Below are 19920 nucleotides of genomic sequence, written 5' to 3' on the forward strand. Positions count from 1 at the left end.
TTATGTGTTCGTTTTAAGGACTTAACTTTTTTGAAATTTTTTAAAATTAATTTTCCAAGCCAAAAAAACCACACACACACAGAAAAAATACAACCATCAACTAAATTACAAACATGGAGAACAAGATTACAAAAAAGCATGTAAAAAAACCCAAATCAAAATTATTGACAGAGGGCATTTATGTGTTAGTTTTAAGGGCTTTTAAGATGAGAATTTAATTTATGTTTTAATTTGTTAGCTGCCTTGGTGATGCTGTGAGGGCAGGCGGGCAGGGTAGAAATCTTGTTCTCTCTCTCTCTCTCTCTCTCTCTCTCTCTCTCTCTCTCTCACACACACACACACACACACACACACACACACAGGGGGGGGAGGGGGGGCTTAAAAATAAATGATGTCTTTGTAAGGATGCATGTGCCTGAAGGGACACTGGGGCACCACAGAGCCTCAGACAGCCAATTTTAGAATTCTAAAGATGGCTATAACCAACATTTTTGAGAGTTGACCTCCCTATCAAATACATTCACCCATCAAGACGCTAAGTCCTTCCACACCCCGATACCCAACTTACCCGTTTCCTCGACTCCTCAATGGCAGACAGCAAAGCATTATCTTTTTCATTTTTGAGGAATCCCTACAGAGACAAGGAACACAACTTCAGTCGACAGTCAATTTGACATTTAAAATTCAGGTCCTACAAGGCCAGTTCAAACTCTGCTGAAGTACAACCCATTTTTATCACCAATCCACGCCAAGTGAAAGGTTGTTTCAAGTGAATGGGGAGGAGGGGAATTAGATGCCCATAAAGTTTTCTGTGAAAATGAAATATGTTAAATGCTTTTTTAAAGCACACGAACTCTTAGTGAAGTGTCCTGCTTCTGTACTCCCTTATCTCGGGCATGCAGCACAGGCTTCCACTCCCACTCTGCTTGAGTCGAATTGGATAAAAGCTTGTCAGATAAATGAGAAGCGATTGAGCTTGCTTGTCCATTTTTAAAAATGGGAAGGGATGAGTCAGCGAAAGCACAACATGAAGCTTCCAATCACAGACAGCCGCAGCACTTAAAACATGCAGATATTCACAAAGGGGCAAGGAGACCGAATGGCTGATGCACTCGGGAAGTGACTGCCTAGAGTCCCTTATTCTTCCAAAATGCGAGAAAAGCCTCAATTCCAAAGCTATGTTATTTCTGTTTGCTCTGTATTTTTAGATATCTCATTATTGGGGGGGGGGGAGATTTTAATGCCGCCTGAACAGCCAGCCAATTGTCTGGGCAAAGCCTAAGGACCTCTCGTTTATTTTATACAGCCCAATCTCCCAGCCTATTTATTCACAAAAGATCCTTACTCAGGGAAGGAGAGAAGCAGCCATCCACCTTGGGGGATGTACAAAAAAACATTCTTTCTTTTGAGTTTGCACTGTACATTCATTTTAAAATTTCTTTATTTTTGGATTTTATAATAAGCTCCATTCCCAAATCAGCAAACAGCCACTATAAACAGGAGGCAAGATAACTCGGCTGCCTCGACGTCTTGGTTTTAGATGTGAGAAGCTCAGACTCAAAACTCAAGACATCCTCTGAAAACCCTTTTCAGAATTTAGATACAATCTGGATTCAGAAGGTAAGCATAAGAACAGTCCTAGCTTCATAGTAACCAGCAGGACTGGATCGAGGGGGGGGGCGGGGGGTAGTCTGTCCCCCAGTGCCACCAAGGAGGGGGCGCTGGACACAGCTGCCAGCCGCAGAGAGCTCGAGGGCGGCCTCCCAGCCCCCCACGCCGCCTTTCACCTGCCCTGCAGGTCAGGGGACGGCCGGCCCCACAGGACAGGGGGCAAGCCAGCTGCCCCCATCCTGCGGGGCAGGCGAAAGGCAGCGCAGGGGGCTGGGAGCCCACCCGCGCCATTCGCCGAATGGCACAGGTGGCTTCCCAGCGCTCTGCACTGCCTCCACCAACTCCGTGGTGAGCTGGGACACCCAGCTTGCCGCATGGGTGGCACGCTCCGCCCTGCGTGATGATGTCACGGAAGAGGGTGGCAGCGCTGGGACAGCACACGCGTGGACTTGGGTTGCCCTGGGTGTCAGCAACCCTAGATCCGGCCCTGGTAACCAGGGTTAGTATGAATGAATAAATTTATTTGCGGTCAGAGACGATAACAGTGACAATACATCCTTATCAATTAATAAAATAATTAAATCCAGAGTAAAAATGTAAAGGACATAAAAAATACATCTAGCATTTAAAATCTTATCTTAAAATGTATATAGTTCTCTGGGAACCACAGGAATTCTAATATTTAAAACATTGACATTAAAATAGTTAAAATCATAAAAAGAGCAGGAGATTATGTATGGCTATTTTACCAGGGTTAATAATGATTGATTGATTGATTGATTAGATTTTTAGCCTGCCCTCCCCGCAAGCAGGCTCATGGCGGGTTACAATCATAAATAAATTACAATAGATAAAACCAATAAAATACATCTCAGCGCAAACATCGATTTCGGCATTCCACATGGGGCAGCCTTCTCCTTCCCCTGGTCAGATGTAGTAACAAATCCAGCTATGGGGAATAGGAGGCAGCATGCAAACCCCTTGACCCAAGCCCTTAACCCTGGATATGGTTACATCTGCACTGGGCCTTCATTCTCTCTCAGTCGTAATTCACTTAATGGACTGTTGGGAGGATAAAAAGAGAGGATCTCATATACAATCTCTTTCGGATCCCATCAAAAGAAAGGAAAATGAGGCAAACATCACAGTAATACCAACTTTTTAAAAGGCAAGTAAAAACATTTGTTCTATAGACTACTATTATTAGCTAAGAGACGGGCAAACAACGTTCTGAAGTACTTCTGGAAAAACTCTTAACTTGCATGCTGATTCACCTATAAAGTTTGTCCCATCATTTGTTTAAAGAATTTAAACCCTGCTTTTCATAAAAGCCCTTTTCAAAGCGGCTAACAAAAAAAATTGGTTAAAATTACAATAAAACACTCAATAGCTGATTAAACAACTTGATTCTCTAACAGGGGAGAGGCAGGTCAACATGGAAGCGGGGCTGAACGGGCTATCAAGAACATTGGGGTGGATCCAGAGTAAAGTACCAGTTTCCCCTTCCTACTACAGCCGGACACACCACCACCAAGCCATTCTTCAGGATTTCCTATGGTCTGGAGGGGGAAGCATAAAAATTCCCTTCTGCCATTGGAAAATTTAGTCGGGAGTCATCCATCATCTTGTCCTGTTCCTTAGATTCAGCCCAGAGTGTGGAAACAAGAGGGCGTGTCTAATAAGACACAGAACCACAGCACAAAAAAAAAAAAAAAGAGCATGAGATGGTCTCTCAGGCACAGCTTTTACATTACCACTGACTTTGCCCTGAACAGCAGAAGCACAAGATTGGGGGCACTGCTGGTTTCAACTCTTCATCGTGCCCATGAACTTCAATGCTACCTTGCAAAGTCTTTTGCTCCAATAATAAGTGACCATTTTGCCTGTTTGGTTCCTTTGGTAAGAGAGGAACCAGACAAATAAGGTCTCATCGCCGACAACGAGAAACGATTCAAAGGTCATTTTGTCCAGCATTAAAAAAAACTTGTATCTTCATACTTAAAGGGAAACAGAAACGGTTCTTCAACTGCGGCTAGTGTAACAACTTAGTGCCATTTTAATTAGCTCATTCGCGTTAAATCCAAAAGAGATTGGATGTTCTTTCTTGCAAGAAGAAAGGGAATGGATGTGGAGAACTATTGAAAGTTAATTAATGCCTCTATGAAAGAGTTTTATTACAAATTCCAATGGTATCTGACACCTTTAAGACTGAAATGTACTTATGATGTAGATACACCAAACTGCGAATGCTGACATGCAAAACATGCAGATGTTATATATCAAGGGTGGCCATACTTACTTAATGTAACAGCCACATAGAATAAACATCAGATTTTTGAGAGCCGCAAGACATGATGCATTGAAGTGACTTCAGATGAGGAGGTGGGTTTGGGGGAGTGTCCTGAAAGTGACATCACAGAAAGGGGTGGAGTTTTGGTGCAGTATGCTAGAAGTGATATCATCAGAAGGGGTAGAGCTTGGGAAGAGCCATCACCTGACCTTTGACTTGGAAGTGATATCACATCCTTGCTAGGCTTCACCCCCAAAGTCCCCAGATATTTTCTGAGTCATACCTGGCAACCCCAACATTTTTATTGAAAATATGAAAGACATGGAAAGAAGGAAGGAAAAAAGGAAAAGGGAGGAAAGACATGGAAAGAAAGAAGGAAACGGAGCTGAAGCTACCTTATACTGAATCAGACCACTGGGCCTTCAAGATAGGTACTGTAGACTCGACTAGCAGCAGCTCTCAGGTAAGGTCACCTACTACCTGATCTTTTTAACTGGAGATGCTGGGGATTGAATCTGGGGCCTTCTGCATGCTCTACCATTGAGCCATGGCCCCTCCCCACGTGTAAATTTTCCCCTTTTGGGAACAGACATAGATATTAATTAAAAATATCACAAACTACGAGAAAACAGTGGCACTTGAAGTACCGTAATTAGGGTTTTTAAAGAATTACATAGGATCTCATGGTATAGAATTGGTGACTGCAGTCAGAATGAGCCCAGGCAGTAATCAAAGAAAGCACCGTCTCTCATGGACTGGTATAAACAGATTTGGAATGTAGCAGTATTAACTGAACTGTCTTATAGTAAAAGAGAAGGAAAGGAAAATCAGGTAGATTTGTGAGAAAATGGCTATTTTTTACTGATATGATGTTTCTAGACTGTGTACAACTTAATGTATTATTCTCTTTAACTTTATAAGAATTACAGGAAAATGTTTTTATAGTCATCTATTGTATACTTCAGGAAAAGGGGTGGTGGTTAACACAGAGAAAAAAACCCCATCCACCTAGAGTTCTGCTTTGGTTTGATTCCAAATAAGCTTGTTCATACCACATATCAGTAAATTTACAAAAACTACCTGAATACTAAGACAGGAGCATGCATGCTAGTTTAGGGGGAAAGTTCAAGCATTGTGCAATTTTGCCCAAATGAAAGATATGGCAGAACAATGTCAGTCAGGAGTAAAGTGGTGGCAAGTCCAGTAGCAAAATCAAGTAGTTATTTTCTCTTTCTCATCCAGACTAAAGCTCATATTCAGATTCCTGAGTTTAGAAGGGAAAGGTGGAAGGTGAATTATCACCAGATCACACAGCACTATGGAAGTAAGCTGAAGTTGTCCTATAAAGACTCATTCCAGTCCACACTGGAGTCTATTCAAGTTCAGCTCTCTGAGGTCCAAGTCCAAACATGAGTGTTCTTACTTACAGTGAAAATGGGGTGAGGGGTCATTACTTTTACAAAACCACTATTCAACCACAGTTCAGAGAGCAAGATTGACTCAGCTTCACACACTTCCCTCTCCTTCTTTTTAACCTGTAAACATCAGCCATGGAAGAGCAGGACACCTAAACGAAAGTTAACAAGCCAGCTTCAGAACCCTGGTTTCACACACTGAATTAAAAACTAACCATAGTGAGTAGGCTTTGAAAGAAGAGCATCATATGGTAAGAATAGTGAGAAGGCAGAGCCTGAGAGCAGATAGCAGGAATGGTCAAGATGTAATGATGGATGACGGGAGAAGAACGTGGGAGAAGAACGTGGGAGAAGTCTGGGAGAGGAGTCCAGAATGAGACTGATTCAATGGCTATGAAGAGAGTAAATGAAGAAGACTGGGAGCGAGGGATCACAATCTTATTAAAAATACATGCGCTACAAAGTAAGAATGAAGATGAAAACCACAGAATTTATCGTTTTCAATGAGCTCAGGACTCAAGCTTTGTAATGTTTTAAAAAATTAACATGCAGTGATATTAGGACTGGATAGGTTTCACTGTGTAACAACACTGCTATTATAAAAAATAAGGAAGAGATGCAATTCATTGCTTTTAAAATGCGTCACTTTTCTCATTTCTATTCATCCTACGCTGACCAGACTACTTCTTTTCCATACCAGATGGCATGTCAACATTTGCGCTTTACCCTATTTGCCTGATACGAAAAGCCCAAGACAAACATCCCAAATACAGCCCTCCACCTTGCCCATTCTCTGCCCATCCAACTGAGTATGGGATGATCAGGAAGTTAGCAGTCCTCTTTTAAACTGGGGTTTTCTCTTTTAAATTGAGATGAGGGGGAACAGGGCTGCAGGAAAAAGAGTGTGAAGAGAGAGAAAAGGGCGGAGACCTTGAGAAAAAGGGCGGAGAAGGGCGGAGACCTTGAGAAGCCTCCAGAGGAACTGGCAAAAAAAACCAAAAACAGCAAACTCCAGTAATGAAAAGGACAGAGACTAGAGAGACTAACAGTGCAGTCCTAAGAAGAATTACTCCAGTCTAAGCCCACTGGTTTCCGTGGGCTTAGACTGGTGTGCTCTGCTTAGGACTGCACTGTAAATTTGTTTTTTAATCACACTGCAAGCCATTCTCTGAGCCTGTGGCTAGGGTAAGCCCATACAATAAACATAGTGACTTTCAAAGGGTATTCCAGGAAATCTTCTGTAGGAGCCTTGGTAACTTCTCAGGGGTTCTTCAAGGAAAAGATTATTAATGACGGCCATGAAAAGCATCTGGCCCTCTACTATGGGTCTTTTCCAGTAATTTGTAGAGAGTCTGGGGTGCGTTCTAGGACCTGTACACAATTCATCTGGGTCAAAGCTCTCTGAGAGTCTGACAAAAGTGGTCTGAAGACCAAGTATCAAGGAAAAGCTGAGACAATAAATGGAAAATTGGCTTGGTTGCAAAACGATTGCGTGAGCAAGAGGCATGAGACCATTAGGAAGAAAATAAGATGGGTTAGGAATGAATAACTCTCATTCCTTCACAGAATTTACATCAAATCTCTTACTGTTGTTTCACAAAGCAAATGAGCAGGATAACCATATATCAAGGCTGGGATGACAATTAAAGAAGACCTTTGGGAATGGCACAAACAATTTAGGATTACCTGGCTGCAGTTTTTAATCACACCTGGACAGGATTTGTTACTTTCCTTCCAGTAGGTCATGATTCTGTCCCCTAACACTCTGCCTTTTGTAATACTGCACTTGTGTCATTCTATCTATGCCACTGTGTGAAGAGCTTAACACTAACTTTGCTGCGCAAAGATTGCAGATGGAACGAGGGTTGCTTCCGATATTTTTTGAAGACCTCGATCTATTCGTTCCTCGTAAGATGCAAGCAAATATTATGATGGATGGGCAAAAATAACTCATTATGTGGATTAGTAGATGTCATTGCTTACAAAAAGCTCAATGTTTAGAAACACAGACAAATAACCATGGCCGTCAACCAACAAAAGAATTTTAATTGATTAGCTGGTAAAAGGGCAGATGATTAATCAACTAAATGTTAATAAATGTGCTCATTAGCACATCACTGTAGGTGCTTTTCTTTTCCAAGTTGGGAAGGAAGTGTAAGATAATTTAATAAAAAAGAGGTATTATTCAGAAGGAAAAAGACTGTAGCTTAGCTCAGACTAATGGGAAACTGGCTTGCTTCTAAAGAATGAGCCTGTAGGAGTCTGGCACACATGAATGTGCATAGATAGATATACACATATTCCACTGTATATTTATTATGGACTACATTTTTATCCCAGCCTTTCTCCAAGAATCTCAGAGCATCATACATTGGTTCCCCCCTCGCCTCGTTTACCCCTCGTAACAACTCTGTGAGGTAGTTTAGGCTGAGAGTGTGACTGGCCTGAGGTCACCCAGCAATCTTTCATGGCAGAGTGAAGATTTGACCTTGGAGTTTCCCAGGTCTTTGGCCAACATTTTAACCACTATACCAAGCTGATAAAAGTATGAGTAACTTCTGCTTTTGCAGCAACTCACAGCCTGCTGGTGTCTTTGAACCATCAAACCCGGCACAACCCTGCTCTAAAGAGAACAGAGGAGGAAAAAACCTTCGCAATTGACACAACAGCTGGCCAATCACTGCTTTAAAAATATGGCATTGGTGGTTACTCTTGAGCTCGACGGCGAGTAAAAGACTGAATTTGCATCACAAGTGTAGTGAGTGTACCTCTACAGTAGGTTCGTCACCAAAATTATATGTGCTTAGACTCCGCTGATTAAGCCCTTTCTGTTTATCTACTTTCCAGAAATAACCGCTCGCAAAATCAGTATCTTTTCTGGAAGATACCAAGGCTTCTGATCAGTCCCCCCTTGGCTAGGGACATCCTTTTACTCAGAAGGCTGATGTACAGTGGCTTGACATTCATACTGGGCACATGGAAGGTACCCATCATAGGTTTGCTTTCAAATGGTTGCATATTATAACCCTTTCCTAGTATTCTACTGCAGTTGTGAAGGAACCCATCTCTCTCACGTAAAACATAGATGTTTGTGGGATAAGTTTGGAACTCTCTGGAAAATGGGTGCAATGCAGGTTATCCTTCCAACATTGTGAATGGGTTTTCAAAAAAGTGGTTCTCAGAAAGAACACATCACAAGCCATATTCTAGCATTATTCCAGTAGAATCAAAGGCAGCACAGCTCCTTTCCCAAGGACATGCTTGTAGACTAGCTTTCTGATATGCTATATCTAAACACTTAAGAACTGAACACTTAAGGCTTCAGTCCCAGGTGGGGAAAGTCAGGATTAAAATGTTTTAAATAAATTAGTAGGCCAGGCTCAGAAATTATCTATCCTAGATGGGGCCGTTCCTGCCTAGAAGTCTACTGGCTGACAGAGTCTCTGGTAGCATAAAGAAATGAATCATAAATCAAATGGGGCTCCATTCAGAACCATTTTGCTTTGCTCGCCTTCTTTTGCCACTCCATCAGAACTACACATCATTAATTCTGGACAGAAACATTACAAATCATTAGTGAGATAACAGGATATGGTATTCCATTGTCATCTAAAATAATCTTTTTAGGATTGTGGGAGCAATTGACAATTCCAAATATTAGAAGGGACCTTATTAACTCGCTATTAGTAGCAGCCAAAAGCACTATAGCGACTAAATAGAAAGACAGAACACCACCAAATATAGAACTATGGATGACAAAAGTTTGGAACCATTTGATTATGGAGAAAATCACCGACAAACTATACCATATGGAATACTGCCTTTCGGAAACGGACTTTTGGGGAAAATGGTTCCCTTTCTATGAATACATAGAATCAAAGTCATTACATCCTACTTCTTCTCACTATTACTCTTTGATGTATTAATTTTTTAAAAAAATAGTTGAATTATACTGTTGAAAATTAATATGCTTTGTTATTCATGTTATAATTGATTTAGTTTTTGTTTTTCGTTGTTGTTCATGTTATAAAATTAAATGAAAAGAAAAATGAAAAAAAGAACTACACATCATTTAAAATATTATAAACTTGTTTCATCTTCTGTAGGGCACAGAAACAGGCCAAAGATCTCTTTAGTCAAGGCATCCTTAGTCACTGCAGTTGAAATGCAAGCAACGCATACAAGATAAACCATATTCCAACTTCAACATCACAACCATTTGTTACAACCTACACATTCAAGGACAGACGCTTTGGGAGGGGGGCTCAAATAACTTGGGGGTAATCATCTTAAGCGTTACGAACATGAACTACTGCAACATTCTTCTACAACGACCATGTTCAGGTTCTTGCAGAATTCTGAACAGTTTGGAAATGGTGGAGTCATTTATAATGATTATTCTGTAAAGGAAGGGAGAGAGGGAGAGAACATCAATAAGGAGCAAAGCGTAATGACCAGGGAGCTAAGACAAGCAAGAGACCTGACATACCCCCACTTCCACAAACTCAACTGTCCAAGCAACAGATGTAGACACTTGGCACAATAATATTATCAGGGATACAAATGAAGCAGAAGGTAAACTAAGAAGTGGGCTCCAGAATTTATTGAACATTGCAAGGTATTCTGGGATGCATCTAGTCAATTATACAGATACAGCTGTTTGGGATGGCAAAATGTCCAGGACCAGTCCCATTCTCTCTGTATCACTGAAGACTGCTCCAGGGCTCCCTTGAATTAGATTACAACAGAACTGTGGAAGATTAGACATGTGGTTCCACATAAGTATATGCTTGCAATAGGGTTGCCAGCCTCCAGGTAGTGGCTGGAGATCTCCCGGAATTATAACTAGTCTCCAGGCCACAGAGATCAGTTCACCTGGAGAAAATGGTTACTTTGGGGGGTGGACTCTGTGGAATTATGCCAATAACTGTTCATTCTTGCTGCACTATTTTGCTCAAAAACTGTTGAATCTACTGGTTTGGAAGATGATAATGCAAAAATCAAATACTGCACTTTAAGAATAATTTACAGATTAAAGAGAATATTTGGTTTTCACCCTTCCTCTGGAGCTCAGGGGTACCTACAACAGTCAATATTCATCATAAAACCTGTGGTCTATGCAGGGACAAATACGCAACAAAGCCGTATCTGTAATTTCTTTTCTTCATTTCTTCACTTTATTTATACTTCACCTTTCGCCTCTCCTCCATTTCCGTTGTGCACGTTGTTCTCCTCTCCTCCATTTTATCCTCCCAGCAACACGGTAAGGTCGGTTAGGCTAAAAGCTTGCGACTGGCCCAAGGTCACCCAGCGAGCTTCCATTGCAGAGTAGGTCTCCTAGATCTTAGTCTCACACGCTAAACACTACACCGTGGTGGTTCTCTATAAGTGTGTACCTAGACCCATAACGCCACATTCTATGTGCAGAGAGCGTAAAAAGTAGTGAAATGCCTCAATCAAGGAGAGCATCGTGAGAAATGTCACACAATTATACTGTCAATTCAATATACACTACAATGCACGGGAGAGCACAAGCGGGTGCCTCACACACAGTATTTTTTTTTGTTGTCTTCAGTTTTCTTCTCCCTTGTAAAATTAACTAGTGGGAAACAAAGCCAAGCTTCCTGAGATTCAAGGACTGATGCTTGAAAGAAAGCTAACGTTTCTTCTGAGGCTAATGGGAATAAAGAAATTTTAATGAGAGCATGTTCTTAAAATTGGGAAATGCCACCATAAGGAAGATAGTTCAAGAGATTATATTGCCAGTGCTCTCAGTTCCACTTCTCCAAACTAAATACATAGATTTTAAAAAAGAATTAAAAATGGTTTCTGGTTCTAAGATGGACAATATATTGACAGTCATAACTAGCAATACCCATGACTGAGGAGAAGCCTCTTCCTTAAAAAAGAGCAGAGGGAACGCCCTAAACCAGGCTATTTAACTAATTTCCCCTCATGACGCCATTTTATTGCTTCTTCTGCCATTTTAGTACTGTAGTTACACATATGCATTTTTCCCTCAAAGAACAAAAATAAATGCTGTCCTTTTCTAGCATCCTAAAAATACTCTAGATTATTTTAAAATTGTTATGTATATTTGGACCGCTTTAGCAGCGACTCGGTGATTTGGGGTCCAAAGGGCAAAAAGGCACAGTTGTTACCCGGAGGACCCCACCTTAATTCACTGCACCCAAGTGTGGGTGAGGAATTTTTGAAAAATCGCTGGAAATATTTCAGCATTGCAGAAATAGAAGATGACAAGCTCCCCACCAACCCCCACAAAAGACAGGTGAAGGACCCCCTATCAAATGCCTAAAAAACTCAGGAAAAAAAGGGAACTGCATTTGTCAAGTAATTTTAAAACACACACTCAAATAGTTTAGCGTACAATGTTTTTACACCTATTCTCCAGTGACAAATCTTGTCTTTTGCAACTGCAGGGAAACATAATTTTTTACAGTCATCATATTGTAAACGCTAAATATCCTCAGAAATTAACTGATAAAAACCCTTCTTTGCATGATTGATCAGACCACTGGTGTAGATCCATTGGTTTCAATGCGACTCTGTCAATGAACTGCCCCTCCCCCCTTATCAGTGTACAGATCTCCCAGAATACTGTCAACACCCCCCCCCAATATATTGCTTACCAAGGAAACCAAGCAGCAATTAGCACCACAGCAAATCCCCTACCCGCCTACTCAATTTCTTACACTGGGAACGCAATTCCTCTCTCAACAATGTCACTCCCATTCATATATCTCCCTCTTTTAACATCTGGACCCTCTGTCTCCCAATAAGAACGGCTTATTGGCAGCTTTGCAGAAGCATTTCTCATCGCTGGGGTTTTACCAACATACACAGTCTTGTATCATTTTAAGTGATGCCACCGGTTTTCCCATCCTCTAAATTAAAGTGTGCTGCATGCACCTGAAAATGGAGGAAAATTTTAAAAGGCTTCTTTACCACCCACATTTCGCATCCCTTTTATTCAGAATGCTTCTTGAAGCCTCCCTGGAGCTAAAGCAAATTGAATTATTTTAAATACTCTGTTTCTCCTGCCCTGAGACAATCCCGTGTACCTGCTTGTGGTTCTCTCCTCGGACACACTAAAGACTGTGCAGTTTCTGTGTAAAGGGAGGAGTTGTAACCCCGTCCCCACCCTGCCCACATTTCAAGTACTCTGCATCTGCACACACCAACGCCCAGTGACCGGGCAATGCCTGATTCCAAAACTCCTCCTCGATACATAGCTAGTGCTTCAATATGATAACCGAGTTAAACGAAGATGCAAAATGCAGAAACCAGGAAACGGATGGGCTCACTCACTGCGGCACTTTTGACAATGCCATTTGCTGAATCTCCTTCATGACTCTTTGAAGGGTTGGGAGGGATTTTTGCTGTTGCTATGGTCAAACTTTCAAAGCTAAGATCTGTTTCATTAGGCTAGTATGATCAATGCACGCTAGAATGCAACAAAGGAAAAAAGCAAAGGTAGAAAATGCTGCACTCATGCAGACACTAGAAAAATAAGGTCTTTTGAAAGAATCAACAGATACAGAATTCCAAGGGTCTCTTAAATCACAATGTCATCCTTGGCATCAACAAAACAATCCACAAAAATTAAAACTGCACAATGCAGTTCATTATAGCAACAACAGTGTTGGAAAAGAAAGGTGAGTTTTGTTAACAGATGGTTCTGTAAAACAAATACTATTTCTACTGCAGGGAGAGAAAAATCACTTTTAACCAAAGAAGTTAATAAAGAGGTCACTGGGATGTTGAAATTCATTTTTAAGTACCTAGATTTATAAAAATTTTATATATATCTATATATATCTATATATATCTATATATATATATATATATATATATATATATCCTATAAGCTGTTATATTAATGCAGAAATTTAACGCACTACAGCATAACTTTAAACTGTTCTATATGATTGCTTAGTAATAAATGCACATTTTATCAATTTCTGCAATAACAGAAGGTAAATGTCTATCAAAATGTATGAAGCAATAAAATCTCTGGTTTAAACTTCTTACACTTCAACCGCAAGATTGATATGATAAAGACACATTGAAGACAAAAGGTTTCCATTTTTCCCTTTTAACAGTATGCCTCTCCACACCCTTCTTTTTTTAAAAAAAGCCTTCCCCATACTATGTACATGATACAGGAAAAAGATATATGAATCTAAACAATTTACACACACACACAAATATGAAATCTGCAGCTCAGAGATAACCAGGATTTGGTTTTATATGAGCTAGAACTAGTGGTTAGAAAGGGAGATTGACCAATTTTTCCATACATTCATTTTCAAAGCTCTGTTTGAACTCTGGCTTCCATCCTCTCCAGACAAAGGAAAATAATTTTCAGTAATGCTGAGCCAAACTGAAAGAATAATTTAGGCATATCCTAGATGGAGTCAGTGGCAATGAGTCCCTCCATCTTTACACATACATTTCATTGTCTATTCTCTTAAGGAATTCAGGGGGGTTCCTTACCATGCTGTCTGTGGCAATGGCCTTTCTCTCTCTCTCTCACATGCACACTCAAGCAATCTCACCACTCAAAAGCACTTGTTTGCTAAACTAGTTCTTGCATTTCCCTTGAAACAAGCGCTATAGGAGATGTTCAAGTATAGTCCTCCATACTTTTGGAGTAGAACCTCCAAACTGGACTAATAGTTATCATCTACCTTTAACATATATGGAGAGGTCGAAAACTGAAATACTTTATTAACCCGATTCCCCCCGCTGGAATGCTATATTACAGAGAGTGAAAACACAGCTGTATAGAGGATCCAAAAGCAACTAAAAGGCAGATTCTACACCCCCCAAAACCAGACTGTAGCATCTACAATATACTTCCCTTACAGCAGCTAAGAAATTGTATGTTCAGATTAATTACTTGAATCCAGTACAAAAGAAAAATGACTCAAAGTTATTTATTTCAATGCATTTTCAGTGAATAGAAATGACAAAATTTACTTCTAAATAACGATTTCAGAAGATGGCAGACATTCTCTTACAGCTGAAGTCCTTAGTTGAAATTAAAAGCTTCTCCTATCACAACCCATACACTAGCTTCTCTAAAACAGTCATATATATATACACACACACACACACAAATATTACTAACACAACATCAGCCACAGATTCATTTTATCATTATTTATCTTTTAAATACATACCAACCAAGGAAAAGGAGTATGTTTAGTAAGGTCAGCAGACTGCAATTCTGAAACCTGACTTGCCTGACTTTTGCTTAAATTCTAAGAAAATAAGCAGGCAACAGGACTCTTTTAAAAAGCAAGTAAACAGATCCTTTAAAGCGGACACCAGATGCCCCACCCTTCAGCTTTTTAGAAGGGGAAAAAATTAGCAAAAGCAAAAAAAAAAAAAAATTGAAGGGTTAAAAAAAACCCAGATAACTATTCTTAATTCATTCCCAATTTCCTTCTACAAATGCATACGTTAGTCTTACATATTTAGCACAAACAAAAAGAGCCAAGCTACTTAAGATCAATATGCATATTTATTATATATAAATTCAAACAAGCATAACTTGTGGATCACACAACTGAAAAGTTACAAACCTTTTAGGGTTAGCTGTCGCTGTAACACTTTGCAAACGCCTACTTTGGGCTCACAGGCAGCTGTACTCTTCTGCATTAGCGCTCACAGTATTTCCTCTCAAGGAAAAAAAATTGCAAGCGGAGGCAGAGAAGAGTCCGGCAAGACAATGAGAAAGCTGCTGTCTCCACAGCTGAGCATGACTGCCAGCAAAGCATCAATGGCATTTTGTTCAGGCCTGTTCCTATACCAAGGACATCACTGGTGTGAGACCAGTTACTGAAGGGAGTGTTTATAGGTTACAGAAGGATATTTTATTGTTAACGGAACGTACCATCTAAGATTTGAGGGTGGGGAAGGGGGGGAGAAGGAAAGGAATAGAGGAGACGCAAGCAAAGAGAAAAGATTCTACTTATCCCCCCCCTCAGGACACCATCAACCCTCCCCGCCCCCCAGCCACTGCAATTACTCTGATGTGAATTTTTGATGACTTCCGACATCTTGCATGGTTAATAATCATTTCGGCTGTCATGTTTGGTTAATGTGGAAAATGCATTTGCTGCACTGGAGATGCAGGGCTACGGCCACAGACTGGAACACCAGTTTGTAAAGCCATTCTCTTAATCGAGAGACATGAATCTGCACATCGCTTGAGATGGAAGTCAGGGAGGGGGGGGGTTGTTAAACTGGGATTATTATATATCAGAACAACTCTGCCGTTTTTAGACTCATGGAAAACCCTTTAAAAAACCTAACTTTACATTCATGTTTATGTAGTGAGGAGTGAGGTTACCAACAGGCATCTTTGTTCATTTCAGTCAGCCTCTTGTATTTTCTACAAGGTTCGAAAAATTTTGTGGTTGTTTAGCAATTTGATTCATACTGAAATCGCCATCCAGTGGAACAACACACACACACACACACAAACTCCTGAATTTCAAACACAAACATTACAAAATCCATATATAACCCTTTTAAAATTATTATGATGCAGCATTTATTTAAGTGTAACAGCTGCTTGAAATTTAGAGGAGTATACTAATATAATCACGTGAGGTCTTACATACCGATGGACAAAAAATATACATATGCCGTGTCGGAGAAGAGTTCCTAATGCTGCCTGCTAAAATGATGTGTACAATATAATATACCAACATATGCCGGTCATTGTCGTTAACCGGAATTCAATCCTGCAGCAGCTACATAATTAAAATGGGTGGGTGGGGAATAGAGATGAAAGCATGCTAAGGTAGCCAGTCACCCAATGATTCAACTCAGGCCCGTCTCTTCCAGAAATCAGGCGATGGTGCCATCATTACAGTGCAGAAAACCTGAGAAGGATCGAGAATTGGGTGTTCCCAACCACCGCCCTCTTTCTCCCCACCTCCAAACATAAAAGAAAAATAAGGAACACCAAAGTCTTAGCAGACGGAACAGCGAATCTTCAGGCTGAAGGGCCACAAAGAAGCATTTCATGGAAACACAGAAAATGGATTCATGCCCACCTTTAAGAGCACAACAGAGATTCAGATCTTTCCCCCGCTTTAAGAATCAGACGGTGAACTTCATAAACAGGACTAAAGAGATTATTTTTTTAAAAAAATTAAACCATATTAAAAAGCACACTGTAGTGCTGAAATTGGCTTTTCCAATCAACAAGGTTTGATTTTCATTTACTGGATATACAAACACACCCCTACCTATCTGACCTTTGTGCAAATACTGCACAAAAACCCAATCTCATAAATATTGTAAAAAACAAATAAGCATTTTAAAGATGTGCTGATACAGTAACCATTCCATATCCACTGTTAAAGGAAACAGCTCCTCTCGACCTTGTGTTTGGAGTTTGCCCCAGCTGAAAAAGATCTCCACACTGGATGCCGACAGGAAGCATTCTATAGGGACCGAGGCCTTGGAAGGCTTAATGGGTCAAAAGTAGCCTTTTTAGAGCAAGTTAGTACAGCAGATTGGCGGTGTATCAGGCTACCTCAATCCCCATTGGGATGCAGGCTGAAGCTTCAGTGCAAGGTGAACAGAATATTCCTCAACAGTGAGCAGCAGCAACGTTATGGAGAACACATTACAGAAACCAGAATGACTTCTAAACAGCTGGCATGTCCAAGTAGAACTAAAAAACTGGCCCTGCCTGGTATGCAGAAATTCATCCACATTCTAAAGAATTACATGCCGAAGTGTCCTATTATAACATATATCTCACATACTGTATTAAAATAAACTGAAAGGTGCGGAGGGTAACAGAAGTAAGATGGCTACCAGATACTTGCCTCTATTTTTTCTCTATGAGATAGAAGCCACTTTTCTTTCCTGTGCTTTCCAGCTATCTATGGGATTAAGGATATTCTTCCAGCTATCCCTGGGATGAAGCTGCTTTTATACCCCAATTCCCTGAGCCATGGAAACCAAGAGGGACACTGGGAATGTTTACCAATACACTCTTTTCCAGAAAGACGTGGATAAAGGCCACATGGAATTATGAGGAACCTGCAAGTGGAGGAAGCAGGAGATCAACTCTAGAGACACAAAGAACTGGAACAATCAATTGGGATGACCAATTACTAGAAGAAGGTGGAAGTCTGGCAAGGGGAGTACAGAGTCAAAGTGATACTTAGCCTACCACTATGCACGTAAGGGGCAGGAGAGAATGGAAGGGATGCAAACAAACAAGAGGGGGAATGAATGTCAATCTGCCTTGGAAAGCAGAATGTCCAAAGCCAACCTAATCCTATATTCTTTATATGAATATCCTAACTACGAGTTTTCTGGGAATAATTTAAATGTTTAAATAATATTTATAATTAAAAATTTATAAATAATGTTTATAAAATTAAATGATGTTAGGAAAAGAAAACAAATATATCAGGCACAAGCCTGGACCATGTACAAGCACTAGGGTTTGTCCCTGCTTCCTATCTCACATTTAGTCTGTCTTAATAGGATGAATTTGTATCACAACAGCCCCAACTACTATAGATAAACAGACCATATTTACATATGTCGGGCAGAAAATTTTCCACAGAAAAATATAGCGTTAGAAATTCCCCCCCCACATCACTGATGACAGGTGAGGGGTTACTGAGCCTTTGGTTAATTCATTACTTTCAGTAGGCGTTCATACAAATAATATTAATGTGCTTTATACTTTGATGCTCTGAAGATACAGGTCAACCCAATTTAATCAAATATGCTGAGAAGCTATCCAAGGATTTATTTTCTGTCCAACACAGCAGTAACATCCCACAACAAACACACAATGTAAGTAGATTATCATTTATACAAGTGCCTCTTGTTCCTCCCACAATTATAGTCCTTAAATCATTTTAACATGGCACATGATGATAACCTTGATTGGGGGGGGGGGGTGGACTCTATGTAGTAAGAGCCCTGGACAATTTGTCTTCATGTAATATTTTGGAGTAATAGAAAAGAATAAACTGCCAGAATGTTCAGTAGGCAGAACGCTAAATAAAGGATATTTCACATTGCAGTTGCGTTCTGTATTGTATGTTTGGCGTGAATTTCAACTGTGGGTATGTGTCCATGAGTGAAACAAACATGGTAAAAGCACAGCATAAAGTTAAAGCACAGTATAAAGTGTTAAATACCTGGACCTCATTTCAATGATGTCACAGGGAGTGCTTTGTTACTCTGACATTATCAGTCTCAAAGGCCAAGGGAAGTACAGCTACTCTGATATCAGCTCTCAGGGCTTCACAAGCACTGGAGTGGCCGTCCTTTGAAATCAGCAAAACCTGAGCATTAGCTCACTTTATTGCAATAGGAAACAATCCTAGGGGAGAAACTCCTTTATCGCCACGAGGAGCCAAACCCTTCTTGTTTCAGATCAAACGGAAGCCACGTTCAGTAGATGAAGGCTTGTAACCAGCAGTCTCAGGGGTGATAGCTAGGTTTCTACTGCACAGATGTTCTTAAAAGGGAAATCCAGCTAATTGCCATTTCAGGAAAAACTGTCCAGAGGAGACAGGTAAAGGAAGAAAGGGAAGAGGAATTTCTCCTTTAGAATACCTTACTCGAGCGATCAACTGGGGGTTAAAACATGTTCTTTTCTGTGGACTATAAATGCTTGTGGTCCTATTTGCAAGACAGTCCCAGCCCTAAATAAGGAGCAAGCAGAAGGATTTTGGTTAACGCTGGTATCAACGAATGATATCAATTGCTAGAGCCAGCCTTTGGCAAAGATTGCTCACTACTGCGTAAACAGAATAGAGCTCTCTCTCTCTCTTCGGATCTGGCAGAAGTCACAGGAGATAATGATCAAGTCTAAAGCTGGTGACAGTTCTGCAGATCGAGGCTTTGCAAAGTTTGTGGCGCAATGGACTGCAGTGGGGGGGAAGACCGACAAAGAAGAAAGTGACACCCTGCCCCGCAGCAGTGCGATGGCAGCAGGGGTGGAATTTCCTTCTTTAAGGAGCTGTGAAGATTGGCACCCGCATGGGCTGTCGTGAATGTGCCATGAAAACCCCACTCGCCAATTAACGGTGTCATTTGCCAAGCTGAATGGAGAACATACTCACAGTTCAGCAATCTGACAGAATGCCTGCTTTTTATACACACGAGGCAATAGCAGGGACCGGTTTTAATTAGGAGTCTTTTTAACAAACAACCTAGGGTATTAATTGCACTCTCGCCATCAAGCAATAATTGAGATATAATCCAACAAAGAGTAACAAGTTCCATTATCGGAAAGGCATTATTGTTACAGGTTTGGTCTACTAGTAAATTGAGGGGGGGGGGGTAGTGGGGGCGGGATCCTTCCACAAACAAAAAAATTAAGAGGAATTGTGAATATTCAAAATAAACACAGAACAGGAAAATAAGAATTGCTTGTAAATACCAGCCCCCAACTAAAAATCTGTCTTAAGAATGAATTCTGAGTGCTTGAAAATAACTATGCTTATTTTGAACAGAGAAATGCCTTGATCCTGTGCTCTGTTGCGCAGTGCTCAGAATCAGGCGCCGGACCCCTCTCCCTAG

The 19920-nt window shown here is 40.6% G+C and overlaps 1 protein-coding gene across 1 annotated transcript in view; it reads right to left on the minus strand.

Annotated features, from left to right (window-relative positions):
- NUP93 (nucleoporin 93) overlaps positions 1-19920 on the minus strand; it is a 113170-nt gene that overhangs the window by 45715 nt on the left and 47535 nt on the right. Inside the window, exon 4 of the mRNA XM_055000838.1 lies at positions 569-631. Within this exon, the coding sequence (XP_054856813.1) occupies positions 569-631 (63 nt within the window). The remainder of the gene's footprint in view (positions 1-568; positions 632-19920) is intronic.

This window comes from Eublepharis macularius, chromosome 16 (genome assembly GCF_028583425.1).
Source record: "Eublepharis macularius isolate TG4126 chromosome 16, MPM_Emac_v1.0, whole genome shotgun sequence".
In the NCBI taxonomy this organism is placed as follows: Eukaryota; Metazoa; Chordata; class Lepidosauria; order Squamata; family Eublepharidae; genus Eublepharis; species Eublepharis macularius.